The following is a 15,822-nucleotide window of genomic DNA, read 5'->3' as shown; positions in this document are numbered from 1 at the left end:
TAGTATTCAGCAGGATGACAGGAAGGAAGAGACAGGAAAGCTCAAAGTCACCGGCATTACAACCGTGACGTTTGGCTCAAACACAATTTTTTTTCTTTTTCTTTTTTTGAGGAGTAAATATACATTTGTTTCAGTGACTTAAAGGAAAAATCCAACTTGGGATGAATAAAAACAGCATCTGGTAAAATGTCACTTCTAGGCCATTTTTAGTGGTTTATGTTTCCTCCTCCTATGTGTTACGTGCCCAGGACAAGCGTCCAGATGTTTCAAGCGACCACAATGAAATGTTTCATTGATCTACAACAGGTTTGGCATCAGTTCTGGGAGGATTAGGGAGAATCTTTGTAGACAACAGTCGCACAGGAAGAAAGAGGAGTTCTGGACAGTTTGAAGCAGAAGACATGGCAGGCTTTTTTACAAAAAAAAAAAAAGTTACTTCTTTTCAAAGTAAAGCTGGATTTATGCTTCTCCATTGAGATGTTCCTCTGACGTACAAATAATCTCTATTCCAGCGCACAATTTCACTCGTTGATTGTCATAGCACCACTTCAGCGCTCGACGGACGTCCCGCGCTCATTGTTTACTCAAACAGGTTGAGTTTACGTTTTTCTTCAGTTTGAAATAGAGTGATGACGTGAAGTTTTATCTTAAATGACACATTTGTCCATCTTCTGGGACTTCAGGGGCACTGTTTTACACAGGAAGAATAATGAGACAACTGTGATGTGTACTGTAAATAGTGGGCTGTCTATGCAGCAGAAAGACGCAAAAACTTTTTGAAATACACGACCAGAGAAAAGGGGGCTGTGGTATTCCCTTTTGGTGAAAAGGTAGAAAACCTACAACAGACTGCTAACTGCTCCCTCTGGTGGGTGCCGTGCTGCATGTTGGGTGGTGCTTGGTTTTGACTTGTCTGGTTAACAAGTTAACAAGTAACAGTCCACTAAAACGTGTTTCTGAGGACATCTGAGGTGAGAAATGGACAACGCGGAAACAGAATCTCGCTTCATATTTGATCTGAGTTTCGTGTGGGTAGCTGCCCCTCTCTTGATCCCACAGCTATACTGTGTCCACTGAGCCGGGTGTGCAAAAACAGTCCTATAGCCGGTAAACTGGCGTGGAGCCCAGGCAACATGGAGGGAAGCTAACCATTGGCCATTTCTTTGTTCATCTCAGTAAGTCTGACGTGCAGCTTTTTTCTGCCTTTTTTCAGCCTCCATTACGATAACATTTGAGAAGAATAAATCCAGCTTAACTCCTGCTAAACAATAAAACATCAGAGGTGGATTTTTCCTTTAAGGGTTGTTTTTTGTCTCATTTGCATAGGAATCACAGATTTGTTGAAGGCAAACAAAACATTTGATGGAGGATTACAGCAGACAATAAACACTTCAACTGAAACAAACAGTTCAACTGTAGAGGTGTGCAGTAAACCAAATGTGATTCCTTTTCGGGAGGGGGGTTGGAAAGTCTTCCCAACAGCGCTTTAGGTGAGTAAATGATTAGCATGTCTGTACATGGACATTATAATATACCAAACGTGATCCCACAGACCAACACACACCTCTCAGGGAAACTCTGACAAAAGGCCAACGCAGACTGAAGTGACTTTTAGAACGTCTTCGACACATTTTGGCAAACGAGATCGTGTCATGGGTCCGAGATGATAACATGTACATTTTCAGGCAAAACTCGTGTAAACATTTTTTTTTCAGTTTGAAATGCCGTAAACAGTTTTAGACTCCGCTACATCCCTGATCATTTTTGTTGTCTGTAACACTGAATGGAACGGGGCCGATCTCGCTGTTGCCCAAAAATTGCATACAATATATAAATACATTTTTTTTTTCAACACTTCATTCAGTTTACTAAATGGAGTAAACAGACCTTCTAGAATAAAAATATTCTTATATTCATTAACTCTGAAATTGCAAGTTTGCATCTTATGAAAACAATCATTTGGAGGCTTCAATGCTGCCAAATATCCAACAATCAACCGTGAAAATCTCCATACTTTGGATGGTACTTCTGTTGTCGATGACCTCCGTGGCAAAGGTCATTAGCGTTTTTGTTAGAGCTTCCCTGTCCAGGAGCAAAAAGCCTCCCCATAATTGCGCTCCTTCTCAAATACCTCAAACCCATCCTTCGATTTTTTTTCGTTTTGTTTTTTAGCCCCACTTTAAAAAACATCCACAATTTGGCTATAAACTGTACCGATACAAAATACAGTACATTGATTTGTCAAACCTTACACAACAGAACCACAAATATCACTGACCAAAAGTTAAGTTCCTCTCAAATACAAGAAAATGTTACAATAAGTTACGAAAATACGCGGTCACATTAGACACTTAAGTAGAACAGTAGAATACTCATGTAAGGCAAAATCAGGTGATTTCACAGTGACGACTTAAAAAGATTTAAGATTTTAGTGTTTAAAAACAGACGGCTTCCTTCACTGCAAAGAAGTTCAGTCTGGATATATATATATATATATATATATATATATATATATGTATGTATGTATATATATATATATATATATATATATGTATGTATGTATATGTATATATTGGCTTTTCACTGGCAGAAAGTTAATTTGGATGTGTTTTCTCACTTTCTAGTTTAATAGAAATACCTGATAATTTTCTCAGAAAAAGTTAATTCAAGTGGCGTAAAACCAACCCATTTCTGGAGCACGCAGCAGTGTCTGGAGCTGTGCTAAAAACTAGGATATTCTGATTTGACCGTTGGGCTGCAGCATGGCAACGTCTACCACATCCTACATCAGAGAATGGCACATCGAACACCAAAGAGCAACTATGGGGAGGTTTTGCACTCCTTCATTAACCAAGTAGCTTAACAAACACATATATAAATATGTTAGTAATCAATAAATAGACACAAATTACATCAGTGCAATTTTACACTATGCCTACAGAGAGCATTTTGGCATCAAATTTAAATTATGAAATGGAATATAAAATCTTGAACCAAATAAATAAATACAACGTATAAATACATAAAGCATCAAAACATACAGTACATGATGAAAATAACATTTAGTTGTCAAAAATAAAGCTTTGAGTGTGACATAGAAAGCCGTTACGGCATGATGGGAAAACCGATTCATCTGATTGCAGGGTCGAAGCAAACCGGCTGCGGTGCCTTTCTCCTTTTTTCCTTGTTTTTTAACCCAGCCGTTATAATGGGTACGGTTTAGCCCAATGTCCTAGCAGCTTCCTGCTATGAGAAAATACCACCAAAACAAATATTAGAGTGGATATGAAAAGAAAAAAAAAAAAAAGTCAAATGTGCGTTTTTTTTGGAATATATGTGGCATGTAATGGTACACTGTAAACACAGCAGGCTAGCGAAAGCGCTGAGCGACCAATCTCATTCAAAACGATAGCGAGGCCATTCCCCGGCAAGCCACTGGATGTCTTTTTCCCTGTTGTCTTTTGGTGGCGCATCGTTTCAAAGGGCTTCACGGAGTCGAGGGCGAGGTCGGACAGCTGGACGGCCATGCAACGAGGGAGAGGGTTCGTCCCGCCCTTTGTTTCTCTCCATTCACGAGTTAGTGTGGTTTTTTTCTTCTTGTTCTCGGCCATAGTCAGCTTCTACTGTTACAGCCTGTCCATCCTGAACGTGTCCTCGGTGGCGGGGTCTGCCAGCACCATGTCGGGGTCATTGAGCATGTGCAGTCCGTCCAGGGTGAGCGGGTCGATCTTCAGTTCGTCCAGAGGAAACTGAGAGTCTGCGTCAAAGCTCACATCACCAACACCCGCCAGAGAATTGGTCAGCTCTTTGGAGAGGCTCGGCGGAGACTCGCCCGTGACTGAGCACGCAACATCAGAGAGAGACGGCATCATTAACATTTTACACAGATTCAAAGAACTTTAAAGAAGTAATGTGCATTTTGTAACTCGCAATAGAAGTAACTACCTGTTAGGATGATGTTGGGGATGTTGCCGTGGTTGCTGTAGCCGAGTTGCTGCGAGTCCTGCAGGCTGCTCCCGGTGAGGCCCATCATGGCTGCTTGTGTGTAGTTGAGGGTGGAGCACTGGTTGTAAAGGCTGGTGGAGCTGATGGGGTTCTCGATCATGTTGAACTGCTCCAGCTGAAAAGGTACGTAAAAGTAAACAAGCGTCAAGTCAGAGACTGTCAGAGGGAAACATGTCTGTCACTGCTGTGTGCTGACTGTGCTCTGCGTCACCTGGTGAGAAAGGGCATTGGTCTGCCTCAACGCCAACTGCTGATCATAGAAGGAGTCACCGAATATGCTGCCCACCACGGGAATGTGCTGGAGGAAGAGAGGCAAGCCACAAAGTTCAGAACAAATATCAAGGAAGCAGCTACTGCTAAAAAACTGAAACAGCCAGAAGGAAAGTCATCTCGGCCCAGAAGCAGACGTTTCAGCGATGGAATGACAGACAAAACAAGCAAAACACAAAAAGTCACACAGCTGCCACACTGAGCAGTGACCGAAGCAAATGGTTTTCATGACTAGGGCGATTCAGACCAAAAGAGGAGCCTCATGAAACATTAGAGAAAGTTTTTAAATGATGAAACTGAATAATTTTAACATGACAAAAAACTGTAATGCATGGAATGGAAGCATGGACATGATATGGTTGTGTGTCCCGTGCCTGTGGACAGGAGACACAACCGTGCAGTGAAGTGTGGACCGCAGCAGCCCTGTTCACCATGACACAGAAACAAACCAACTTGTTAAAAGGGAAATTTTGGCATTCATCAACCTGAGTGTTATTCTGATATTTTGCCCCCATTACAACCATTCGTCGAGTAACTCCAGGGTGAGCTTCAACCGAATAGAAATCACACTTTTTAATTAAGTTTATTTCTTTTGAAAGTTGCAGGAGCTCACACCTGAATCAATGTGTGGGGAGTAATATGTCATTTAACAGGTAGTCCCAATTCACAAAAAGACAAAAACACTGTCCAGGTTGACAAATACCAGAACTTCGCTTCAATGAGAAAAGCACCAACACTGTGTGACTGGCATGTTTTTAGTGGTGGAGTCCCAGTCGAACCGTTTCTAACCTTTTAGTCACTGAAGCAGCAGGGGTGACTTACTCAGCGCACAAAGCCCAGCATTTAGATCGATCTAAATCAACCTGTACCTGCAAAAATCTATTTTCTCCTCTTTTTCTACCACACTACACTTCACTTTGACACATCTGGAAAGGAAGGACACCTACGCCAGGATCCTCTTCATCGACTACAGCTCAGCATTTAACACCATCGTACCACGACAGCTGGCAAAGAAACTGAGGCTGCTGGAGCTGGACAATGGCTCCTGTGACTAGGTCCTCTACGTCCTGACGCAGAGGCAGTAGCAGGTCAGGGTTGGCTGTTGTTCTCATCTAATGGTGTGTTCACACAGAAAACAAGGCAAATGTTTGTTTCTCTGTCCACGTTGACTGCTGACTGGAAGGGAAAGGTAGCTGCGAAAACAGGCTGCAATGTAATCCCTTAGGACATTTGCGCACCGTCAGTGTACATCCACTGAAAGTATTTGTTTTTGCCACTGGCAGGTTCAGACATTATGGGATGGATCCCTACAGACAGACCTTTCTGTTAAAGAGTAAGATCCTTTTTGTTTCACCAGAAATCACAGCTATGTCGCTCTTGCCAAAGCCACCAGACTCCATTTACAGAAACAGTAATTTTATCGTGATCAAACAAACTTCATTGAAATATAACACAAACAAGATAAAACTCACCATACCTGACTGGTTTGGTCTTTTTAAAGATTTCATTATATCCGACTTAAACAGGTTTTGCTGTTAAAGACGGTAATTACCGGATAATGGAAACGTTTGTATGTCTTTTTTTTTTTAACAATTCATCATTATTTTTATGCATTTATAATATTTCTTGGGAGCCATACGAGACACACACATCCCAGGTGCCTGTTAATGCTTGTTAGCTCGTGGCTAATGTCGACCTTTTGCGAGTAACGCTTCTGTGTGAACACACCATAACCCCGACAACATCATCAAGTTTGCAGATGATACAACAGTAGTGATTCTCATCAGTAATAATGATGAATCTGCATACAGGATGGAGGTGGAGCTGCTAACAGCGTGGTGTGTCTCACTTTGCCAGTTCTTACTTAAAAGGGTATTTCATGTCTAGTAAAATTATGGAACAGGTTTTATTATATTTATCTCATGCAGCGTGACATATTTTGGTGCCAATGGCTTCACATTTTCCCACTTATCTGCAGGTGGTGGTAACACACTAAGATATGCAGCAATGCACCAACAAAGGCAGTGAGGAAGCAAACTCATAGCTCTTAAGCATTGATGTAAATAATGCTTTGCCTGCCTTTCTGCCAAATGTTTCCCTTAAGATGGGGTAAGTGGAGAGTGATGTGTTTTGTTTGTGTGTATGAATAGCAGATGTAAACAGGCACAGTTAAGCTCCAGTGAGTAGCAAACAGCTCATGTCACCATGAAGTCTGACTGATGACAACTAAGTCTCAGAGTAACCCAAAATAGGAGGGAGAATGATGCTTAAGTGTGACAGTTTATAGGCAAGGGCAAATTACCAATTTGTCAAGAAGTGTGTTAGAGCAGAGCTGAAAATTCAAGCATCAAGCAGCTAAAAATGCTTCGTAATTTACCATGTCAAGTCCTGTGAAGTGGCAATTCTAAATACATTCTCTTTAATCAAGACAAACAATATTTTTGTTGGTCTATTTTTCTATTCGTGTGAGGAACAAAACGAAGGTGAACAATCTTAGACCTCATAATCAGAAAAGTACGTCAATCATGTGAGGTGCACACTGAAAAGACGTGATTTTTCCAGGCTGAAAGCTAAACAAGACCAACAACTGGTCAGGGCCTCCATCAACAAATTATCGCCATGTTGTCATGCACACGGTGAACAGTGACAGTGGTGATGAAGAAATGAGTTATGCAGCTGTTGACACCACGAGTGGTTAACTGCTGATACAGAGAATGAAAAGCAGCCTAACTCATCTACAGTTAGCTTTCCCCCAAGCACAAAGCCCTTCCCCAAACAGCAGCCAGCTTGGTGGGTGGGCCCTTACTTGAGGCGAGCCGCCGGGGGAGAAGCCTTGATTGGAGACTGGGGAGGTTGGAGACTGAGTGGCTGGTGAGCCAGTCTGATTGCGGTACTGTTGGAGGGAAGAGGGTTAGCTAGCACTAAGCTTCATGCCTATCACATACAAATCTCAAAGGACGGGATCAGAGAGGGCATCAGCCTTGGATCTGCTCATCATGGTTAACGTGTATAGGTGGGAAATATTACCAATTATCACCAGATAAATTGTGGGACAACTCTGGGGCTCATTAGCTTTTCTACACTTCTAGAAAATATGAACCTCTGGGGCTGGTCTAATTAAATGGTGAAGTAAAAGTGGTTGCAGCATAATTTTTGTCTCTTACAAGCTTACATCTGCCAATTTCTGGCTTCAACAGTGCACACAAACTCAACCAACTTCATCCAAAAATGCCTTAACCCACACAAAAGCTGGGAAAATGCAGAGTGCCAAATGGTGGGAAGAATTTGTCAGCTTTAGAAGGACCTGCAAGCATCTTCCTGATCAAAAATGTGAACATAACACAAGCAATAACTTTACTTTGAAGGAGTGAAAAGGCATAATTATCTGATAGTCAAGAGTAAAGATATTTCTCCTAATATAGTGAGTTATTCTACAAAATGCCAAGTAGCATAAAAGGTATTCTGGGCGGCTGCAGAACTTTCAGAACAACTGGTTGGCAAAACAAAAAGACAGTCGCTGTCATTTATCAAATTAGCTGTTATCTCTGCTTCTGCTTTCTGACTAGAATTCCTAGTTTCTTACCGAGCTGACGCTGATGCTGGCCGTGGTCTGGCTCTGGCTGTCTGGAGAGGGGCTGCTGGCAGTGGCTGTACCAGGGGAGGCCAGAGTTGGCAAGGTGATGAGCTGGATGCCCTGTGACAGGGCCTGCTGCTGCTTCTGGAGGTCGCTGAGCAGCTGAGCCTGGGCCTGAGCTGTCAGCTGGTTGAACAGGGGGTACTGGGCGAGCTGCTGCTCCAGGGTCATCGACTCTGTTGGCACGGCCTGAGGAAAGACGCACATGGACTCTGTTTAGACTTGTCCCAGAAAATGTGGTATATAAGAGGAATTTATTTCTGTAAAAATACCTATTTGTTGACAATCACACAGTCAGCTGTATGGGGCCAAACCACTTCCCTGAACGAGTAAAGCAAAACTTGAGGCCATAACTTGAAGTTAGTAAAGGTGAGCCTTACCTGTGTGATGTTAACAGGTGAGGAGAGGGTCGGTGAAAGCTGCTGTGGGGACTGTTGGAGATGGAGGTCAGAGGTGAGAGTGAGCGGCACCACGGGTAGTTGCCGGCGCTGTGCCGTTGCAGTCATGGTGGGCTGAGAGGAAGTGGGGATCCCTGATGAGGAAGCAAATAAGAGGTCACATGAAGGTCTCCATCATCCGTCTCTGACGCACATTCAGGTGTGCCAGAGTTTTCAAGTTATTACCATGGCTGGCAGCGCTGATGCCCAGGTGAATGAGGTTGGTGGTCAGGCTGCCCGTGCTGTTGGACGAGCTGAGGGAGGGGAAGGCCACGGTGTCCTCCGGGTCCAGCGGGGTGGATAGCGGAGGGGGGAACTGGATGTTGGTCAGATCGGGAAGTGAACCACCAGTGTTGTGTGCAGCTGGGAGCACGGATGGGTTCAGCTCCTGGTCTGGTGATGGGAATATACTACAAAACACAAATTCTGTCAGACATGAGGAAAGCTGCTCTCATATGACCAAACTGTCCAGTTCTCATATGACTTCCTGTGAGCACTAGGTTTCAACCCATCAAAACAGAAAGTAAGAGAACAGAAACTGGTTCTTAGTGGCATTATTCTATAAACAACTGAATTGATGAAGTGACTGATTTGTGAACTGAATTACAGACTGCCAAAGCATTTATTTAACCCTCATTTTTAGTGGTGCTGAAAAGGAACAATAACAGCGGACATGAATGCAACACACAGGTCAGATTGTGCGATCTGTCTTCTTTCCTTTCCGATTACAGGTGAATCATCATCATGTTTATATACAACATAAAGGTGTCTAGAGCCTGTATAACAGGCCTTTACGGTTTTTACTGGGATCTTCATCAATCGTGGTATTACAACCATAATGACCAGTTCCTGTAGGACTAGAGGCAACACGTTTTAGTGCCTTTAGAGCACCTTTCCAGTGTACCTAAACCAACTGTCTTGCATCAGTTCACTTAATATATGACTTACTTGTGCAACTGACAGGCTGCTATACTCCAGCAGTGTTTCACGGGAAAGAATATTAAAAATAACAATAATAAAACAATATACTTGACCCACTCACTTGATTCCTGGGACATCACATGTGTTGGGGTTTGATGAATCATCCTAAGTAGAAAACAGAACCGTGAGCCACAAATCTGAAGTGGTTTACATGTATCATAACAAGTGTACAAGTGCAGCCCTTCCCTTTTCCCCATCAATACCTTCTTGTCATCCCACAACTGTTCCTGCACATCCTTGTCTGCATTTGACTCTGAATTCTCCGTTCCAGGCACTGTTAGCAGCAGTACTAATTAGTGAAACAGCAAGACACAGTTGCTTGCTATGGCAAAATACATAACAATTCAAATCAGTGCAAGAAATGAGTCATCAATATCCCAGACAGCCAAGCAGGATATAGTGCTGTGCACTAGATTTCCTGAGAGTCTAAAAATAGCAAGGTGACCAGCAGACAGACTGACTGAGTAGATGCCAGCCAATCTTGGCATCATTATATCAGCCTCACACATAAAAAGACATAATCCATGGATAATCAGTGAATTATTGATTGTCCTCTCCAGATCATCCTGAGTCAGCTCCATTCTCAGAGGTTACTTCTCCACAGACGGCTAAATGCCGTACCAGCATGCTAAAGCAGTTCTTTGACAAAGATCAGTGTCCATTTACTCGATAAACACTTTATTAAAAGTCTACATCTACTTCTTGTGACATCAACAAACCCCTTTATGTCATTCAAGATTTGCCACCTGCATTAGAACATCGCACATTAATACATAAAGGCGGCTCTGAGTCTTTGTAACTGGATCTTCCATTACCTCGTTTAGGCTGCAGCTCCTGTGATCCCCCTGCAAACACCTCCTGGGGCTTTGGATTCATGGCGCTCTGGTGTAAGGCAGAGTCTGAATTTGTCCTGTATGTGTCAGAAACATGAGATGTCAGCAAAATCATGGCCAAATCCCTGATGCTGGCAGAGATCCAATTCTACAGCATCATATCCACCAAGAGTCACATTCTGTTAAAGCCCCATATGCAGCCTTCTTTATACTGGTTGAGTTTGGCAATTTTGTACCAACACGGATGCACAGGATGAAGGGGAGGTGACTTACCTTCTCCAGCTGGTGTCTGGTGGTGGGGAGAGGTAAACTGAGCTGTAAGGACAGCTGTCAATGTGAATTAAGTTAAGGCTAATGAAGCAGAGGGGATGAAAAATGGATCTCAGCTAATCCATAGTTTCATGCCTGTCGGGTGATTCAACCGAAGAGACCTGATAAAAAATAAATGACCACACACAAGTGTTATTGGGATCCAATTACTTTCAATGGCTTCAGTCAGCATCTTGTTATCTAATGGTGAAATATACTTCTAAGAATAATGTCAACAGGAGTGCTAACAATACACTGTATTGATCTGTATAATTCAATATCAGGCTCTCAATAAATGTAGTGATACAAACGATTCACATCACCCTTTGTTCAAAATCTGCTGAACAATGCAGAGCCTTCTCCTCTTTCTGTCACATCATCTGATGCTTTTTGCTGTATATGAATTAGGCAAATCTACACTGGTTCCCTCTGAGGTCACAAATGTTCATTCTTTGTCTTATTCATTCTTTAAAACCCCGTGGACATGACTTGTTTTCAAATCAAGGGAGTATTTACGTAATATGCTACAACCCCAATTTACAGACTATGTTTTGACAGGTGAAAATGGAAATTTCTCCTGGAAAGCTTTGGCAGTTTGTTGGTTATTGGCTGTTATCTAAACATGCTATATCTAGTATCATTGCATGGCTGATGTCAGCGAAAAGCCATAGCCATAGCTGGAGAAGCCCGTATAACTAATATAAAAGTAAAATCCCAAAGTATGAATTAAAGCTCAAATTTGTCTTCAAACTATAAAAAGCTGTACAGCTGTATTTCAGTCTGTGAGCGTTTGGGGATTCCCGTAAATTAGAGCAAAGAGGAGCAATAAATCAAACGAAAACTGTGTGTGTCTCTAATCATGCTAACTTAATGACAACAACAGATTAAGGTGCAAGTCTTAGAGCAATGTTCAAACAGCCTCTGAGGCCTCAAAACAATAATGAATGCAGTCAGAACATCCTCAACATTTCCTGCTTCAGACACAAAAAAGGATATCTGCCGCCCATGTTTGTCCACTGACAGCGGCCGGCGGTGAGGAGACGTGATGCGGTTACGGTCACGGTAAACACGCTCAACCAGCCCGTGGTGCCTGGTTGTCCGGCTGGTATCCAGCACCGAGTTCTAGAGTGAACATACCAGGTGAATGAGGCCAGCAAAACAACTCACTTCCACTACAAAACTGTGCTTCTGGATAATGTTTTAGGATTAATGGTGCAAATGTGTTCATTTCAAAATGAGTCAAGCCATGGGCCCCCCATACTGATGCTTGAGTTGGCAAATGTATTTCAAGATGGAAAGCCATGACAAGCAATGATATACTTTAAAATTTTGGAAACAAATTACACTGCAGGGTAGAGCTGGCATACCTTGTATTACACACGTCTGCCTTCCTTTTGCTCCTGACCCATGACAAAACCTGGTAAGACCATGTGGCTCTGACCGGGTCGGTCATATCTAAACATTTTACTGCCTTCATAACCCGAACTAAGCCTGCAGACTTTCTAAAAATAATATATCTTCTTGAAATCATCTGTTTTGAGCCAATCTTTCACCAACATCACAGGTAACTGCAACCTTTGTATGTCCAATATCATCACCAACAGCTAAGAAAGGTACACCTGACGAAAACAAACCATTGATTTACCAGCCGAGAGAGGCTAAGGGCTCACCTGAAAAGGCAGGTCAATGTTGCCATTTCCAATCTGATTGACATTGGGCAGTGAGCCTCCATAGTACTGTCCACGATTCTGCCCTAGTTGCAAATACTGGGTCTTCTGTAACTGCAACTGTGCAAAGTAAAATTGCATGAAAGCATGAGTGCATGACCGATCTGGTTCACAAAAAAAGTGATGCTAAAAGTGAACGATGCCTGCCAGTCCACAGTGGTGACATGAAAGATGGATGAATCCGTTAATTGACAGATGAAACATGATGACACAGGCAGATTGGCTGCTTCATGAACAATTACAAGGCAGACAACATCTTTCATAGCCAAGAGGAATCACATCAGCTGATGTGAATGACACCTGACTGACAGCTGGTGTAATTACAGTCTACCCATGTAACACACCTGGTGATTACATTAGCCACGTGTCTTCATACGAAACCAGTCACAAAAGCAATGCGTGTTATTACAGAAACACAATGATGGAAGTCCTCTTTGACAAAAAATGAACTGAAGATTGATGATGATCTGATGAGTGATGACTGGATGGCAACAGATAGAAATCTGGCAGAGACCACAAAACTGACCGATTAATTACTTTTCCCTGCAGTGAATGACAGTACAGCTCAGGTTTACACTGATGCAGCATGTGGTAAGTGGGCATCATTTCCAGCAATAGGGCCAACAATTAGCCCGAACATTTACTGGCAACAAAATGTTATTATTTTTGTTTTGGTTTGAAGAGCTGAAACAATGTGTCGATCAATTGATTCCTTGATCACCAGAAAATTAATTGGCAACATTTTTGATTGCCGGAAGTCATTTTCAAGTAAAAACTCCTAACACTCCTCTAAGATTTGCGGCTTCACTTTGTTTTATGATCGTTAACTTGATGTATTGTTATTGAAAAGAGCAGTAATAATTGTAGTAGTATTTTCTTAACATTACTTCAGAGTAACTATAATAGTTGTTTAGTCTAGAACGAAACATGAATTTAACCATTTCATCATCATAATGAAACATATTGATCATAATGACTCATAATGACCCCCTTAAATTTCTTGTTTTGTTTATCCAATAATCGCAAAGCCAAAAATGCTCATTTTAAAAAACACACAACAGAGAAATGCAGCAAATCCCTGACACGAATCTCAAAATGTTCCACACTTAAACATAATACATGACTTCAGCGACTAATTTACTAAATCATTCATTGGTTTCTTTTAAGAGACTAATCAACTAAATGATTAAACATTTCAGCTCTGAATTACTGATTGAAATAATAATCGGCAGCGTAGTCGATGATGAAAACAATCATCAGCTTCTTGCTACTTGTTTAAAGAGTCCATTTAACATTGTTGCGAGAGAAGTTGTCAAACTTAGCCTGACGTACGCTGACAAATTAAAATGTTTGAGATGGATCTAGAAAAACCAAGGAACGTGGGCTGTTTTGAGCTGAATTTACTGTCCAAAAGCCCGGTGATTGCTTATTGTTTAAAAAAAAAAAGAAAAGAAAAGAAAAAAAAAACCAGCCAATATGCTGCCGAGCTAACGTAAGGGGTAACGGTAACAGTGGGTTGGTAACAGGGGCAAAGCAACCGGGAAGGCTGGTTAACATCTGACGGACTAATTAGCAAATGCTAACTTAGCCCTCTCAGAGACATTGACGGTACTCCACTTTAGTTTCGAGCAGCACTTTCCTACCATGTTGTTATCCAGCGATTTACATGTCAGATAATTAGTTTGCTCGTGAAATGACAGCAGTGGCTGCTTTAACCAGCCACAGACAGAGCACAGGTGCACATTATTCACAGCTCCTGCAGCCTAGCTAAGATAGTGAACGCAGCACGGTAGTAGCTTGTTGTGTCTGAGTAACGCTAGCATGTTTTTTTAACAGGCAAAGTGAAAATATAATTTGGTTTTGTTGAACTGATGCAGCTGAGGATGTTAATAATAACTTTAGCTATTTAGCATCCCAACGTTCAGATTTGTATCCGCAGCGTTCGTTAGCTGCCAAACAGCGATGCAACAACATGTAAACAGCCTGGGTGCGGAAGTCTTACCCGTGCAGCTCTGGTGATGTTCAGGTCTTTCATCACTTCTTCAAACGCCGCAGTCTCCTCCGCCTGTTTCTGATTATGCAAAGCGATTTTTTCGCTAAATTTGCGAGGATTGTTAGAGGACGCCATCTTTCCCTCTTCTTCTCAATGAAATGTTACGTTACACACTACGCTCGGGCCTTGTGGTGTCGTCATCACGCAGAGTCAACGTCACGAAAGTGGTGCGTCGATGATGTTGCCTTTTGGCAGTAACGTTGGCTTTGAGGCAGGTTGAGTTTCATACAAAATAAGGTTATAATTTTTTTAAATTATATTTTTCATATTTTCATAGTAAATCTTTACTTTTCTCTTTATGTTTCTTGGCATTTGTAGAACTTACTTTTTATTTATTGATTTTTATTTGTTTCTCTTCCTGTGTTTCTAGCTAGGTACCAAAATACCAAGGGAAATTCCTTGAAAGCCTACGAGGCAATTAACCTGATTCGGACTGATAAGATTTTTATTTACAATTAGTGACATGTATTTTATAGTGTAAAATATTGTACATATAGATGAAAATAAAGTATAAATGCATGATAAAATGAAATAGAAAAAACTCCCATTATATTTGAAAGTTCTTCTTATTCACACTAAAATCACCTCATCTAGGTTGTAGTATAAAAGCTTAATTCTTTGACTGTTTCCAAACAGCAACATTGGGCTTTGTTGCTATTGCAAAGTGTTTCAAAATTCATGTAACACTGATCAAGAGAAAGTAATGATCTGAAAAATACCACATGCTCATTCATACTTAATATTGCCTTTTGAAAAGCACCAAATTGCCACTGGATGCACTGATCAAATTCCTCGAGCACATGTTTTATTTAACGGACAGAAGCTCGTGGAGCTGTAGAGTCTGCCGTGTCCTGGTGGTTTGTGCACACACCAGATAAGTTCAGTTCTGACCGGCAACCTCTTTCTTTCCTTTCTCCTTGTTTCCTGCCTGTCTCTAACACTGTCAATACCTGACAGAGGCAACTGCTAACTAAACAAATAACTGCAAATTCATTCAATCTCACTGGTGATATAGTGTAGGTGTAACATGGTGATAATGGCAAAGGAAAGGCAATTGTATTACAGTGCAAGGCAGTGCTTCAGTCGGCTTCTTGCATTTTTTTTCTCAGTCGCTTTGGTTCATTTCTCAGATCAGAATTGAAATTTTCAAAACTACTTGTTCAATGTTCACATCATTGGTACATCCATGCAAATGATTATGTACAATCCTCTGCTGTTTCCTACATTATCAATTGCTTATGTCATGTTGATCAAAATGTATTATAACGGGTCTCTGTTGAATAGTCTCACCCCCCACAACATTTAGGCATTAGTTCTTGGCAGAAGTCTTTACATGCAAAATGGTTGAATAAGTTGTCATAATATGTCAAGCATATTTCTATACATTTCCATTAGACTTTTTTTTTCTAAATCTGTCCTGAATTGGTAAATTGCTCCCAGGTGAATCTTGACTTTCTCTAATGAAGGGAAATTTGTGAAATGTCAGGGGGTATAGGAAGACTGCACTGTAATTCCTACAGCACTGCATGTACAGTTTTCCCTCAGGAGATTGTCCTATGTTCACATTTCTACT

At 41.5% G+C, this 15,822-nt stretch overlaps 1 protein-coding gene across 4 annotated transcripts; it reads right to left on the bottom strand.

Moving 5' to 3' along the window:
* Positions 1–3,327: 3,327 nt before the first annotated feature.
* crtc1b (CREB regulated transcription coactivator 1b) lies at positions 3,328–14,364 on the bottom strand. 4 transcript variants are annotated; one of them, XM_070961693.1, is made up of 14 exons: positions 14,199–14,364; positions 12,140–12,256; positions 11,466–11,591; positions 10,434–10,495; positions 10,143–10,237; positions 9,531–9,601; positions 9,389–9,432; positions 8,533–8,756; positions 8,290–8,441; positions 7,859–8,098; positions 7,082–7,168; positions 4,217–4,303; positions 3,946–4,120; positions 3,328–3,838 (listed from the first exon to the last, which is right to left on the bottom strand). In XM_070961693.1, exons 1-14 carry the CDS (start codon positions 14,322–14,324, stop codon positions 3,627–3,629), a joined length of 1,818 nt encoding a protein of 605 aa, XP_070817794.1. In that variant the 5' UTR covers positions 14,325–14,364; the 3' UTR covers positions 3,328–3,626. The 4 variants fall into 4 exon arrangements, with proteins under 4 accessions (XP_070817794.1, XP_070817793.1, XP_070817797.1 ...); XM_070961692.1 differs by having other exon boundaries at positions 9,531–9,616; positions 14,199–14,363; XM_070961696.1 differs by lacking the exon at positions 12,140–12,256 and having other exon boundaries at positions 9,531–9,616; positions 14,199–14,334.
* Positions 14,365–15,822: the final 1,458 nt, after the last annotated feature.

This window comes from Chaetodon trifascialis, chromosome 4 (assembly GCF_039877785.1).
Source record: "Chaetodon trifascialis isolate fChaTrf1 chromosome 4, fChaTrf1.hap1, whole genome shotgun sequence".
Classification (NCBI taxonomy): Eukaryota; Metazoa; Chordata; class Actinopteri; order Chaetodontiformes; family Chaetodontidae; genus Chaetodon; species Chaetodon trifascialis.
The sequence above is the reverse complement of the archived record's forward strand: the minus strand, read 5'-3'. Positions and strand labels throughout refer to the sequence as shown.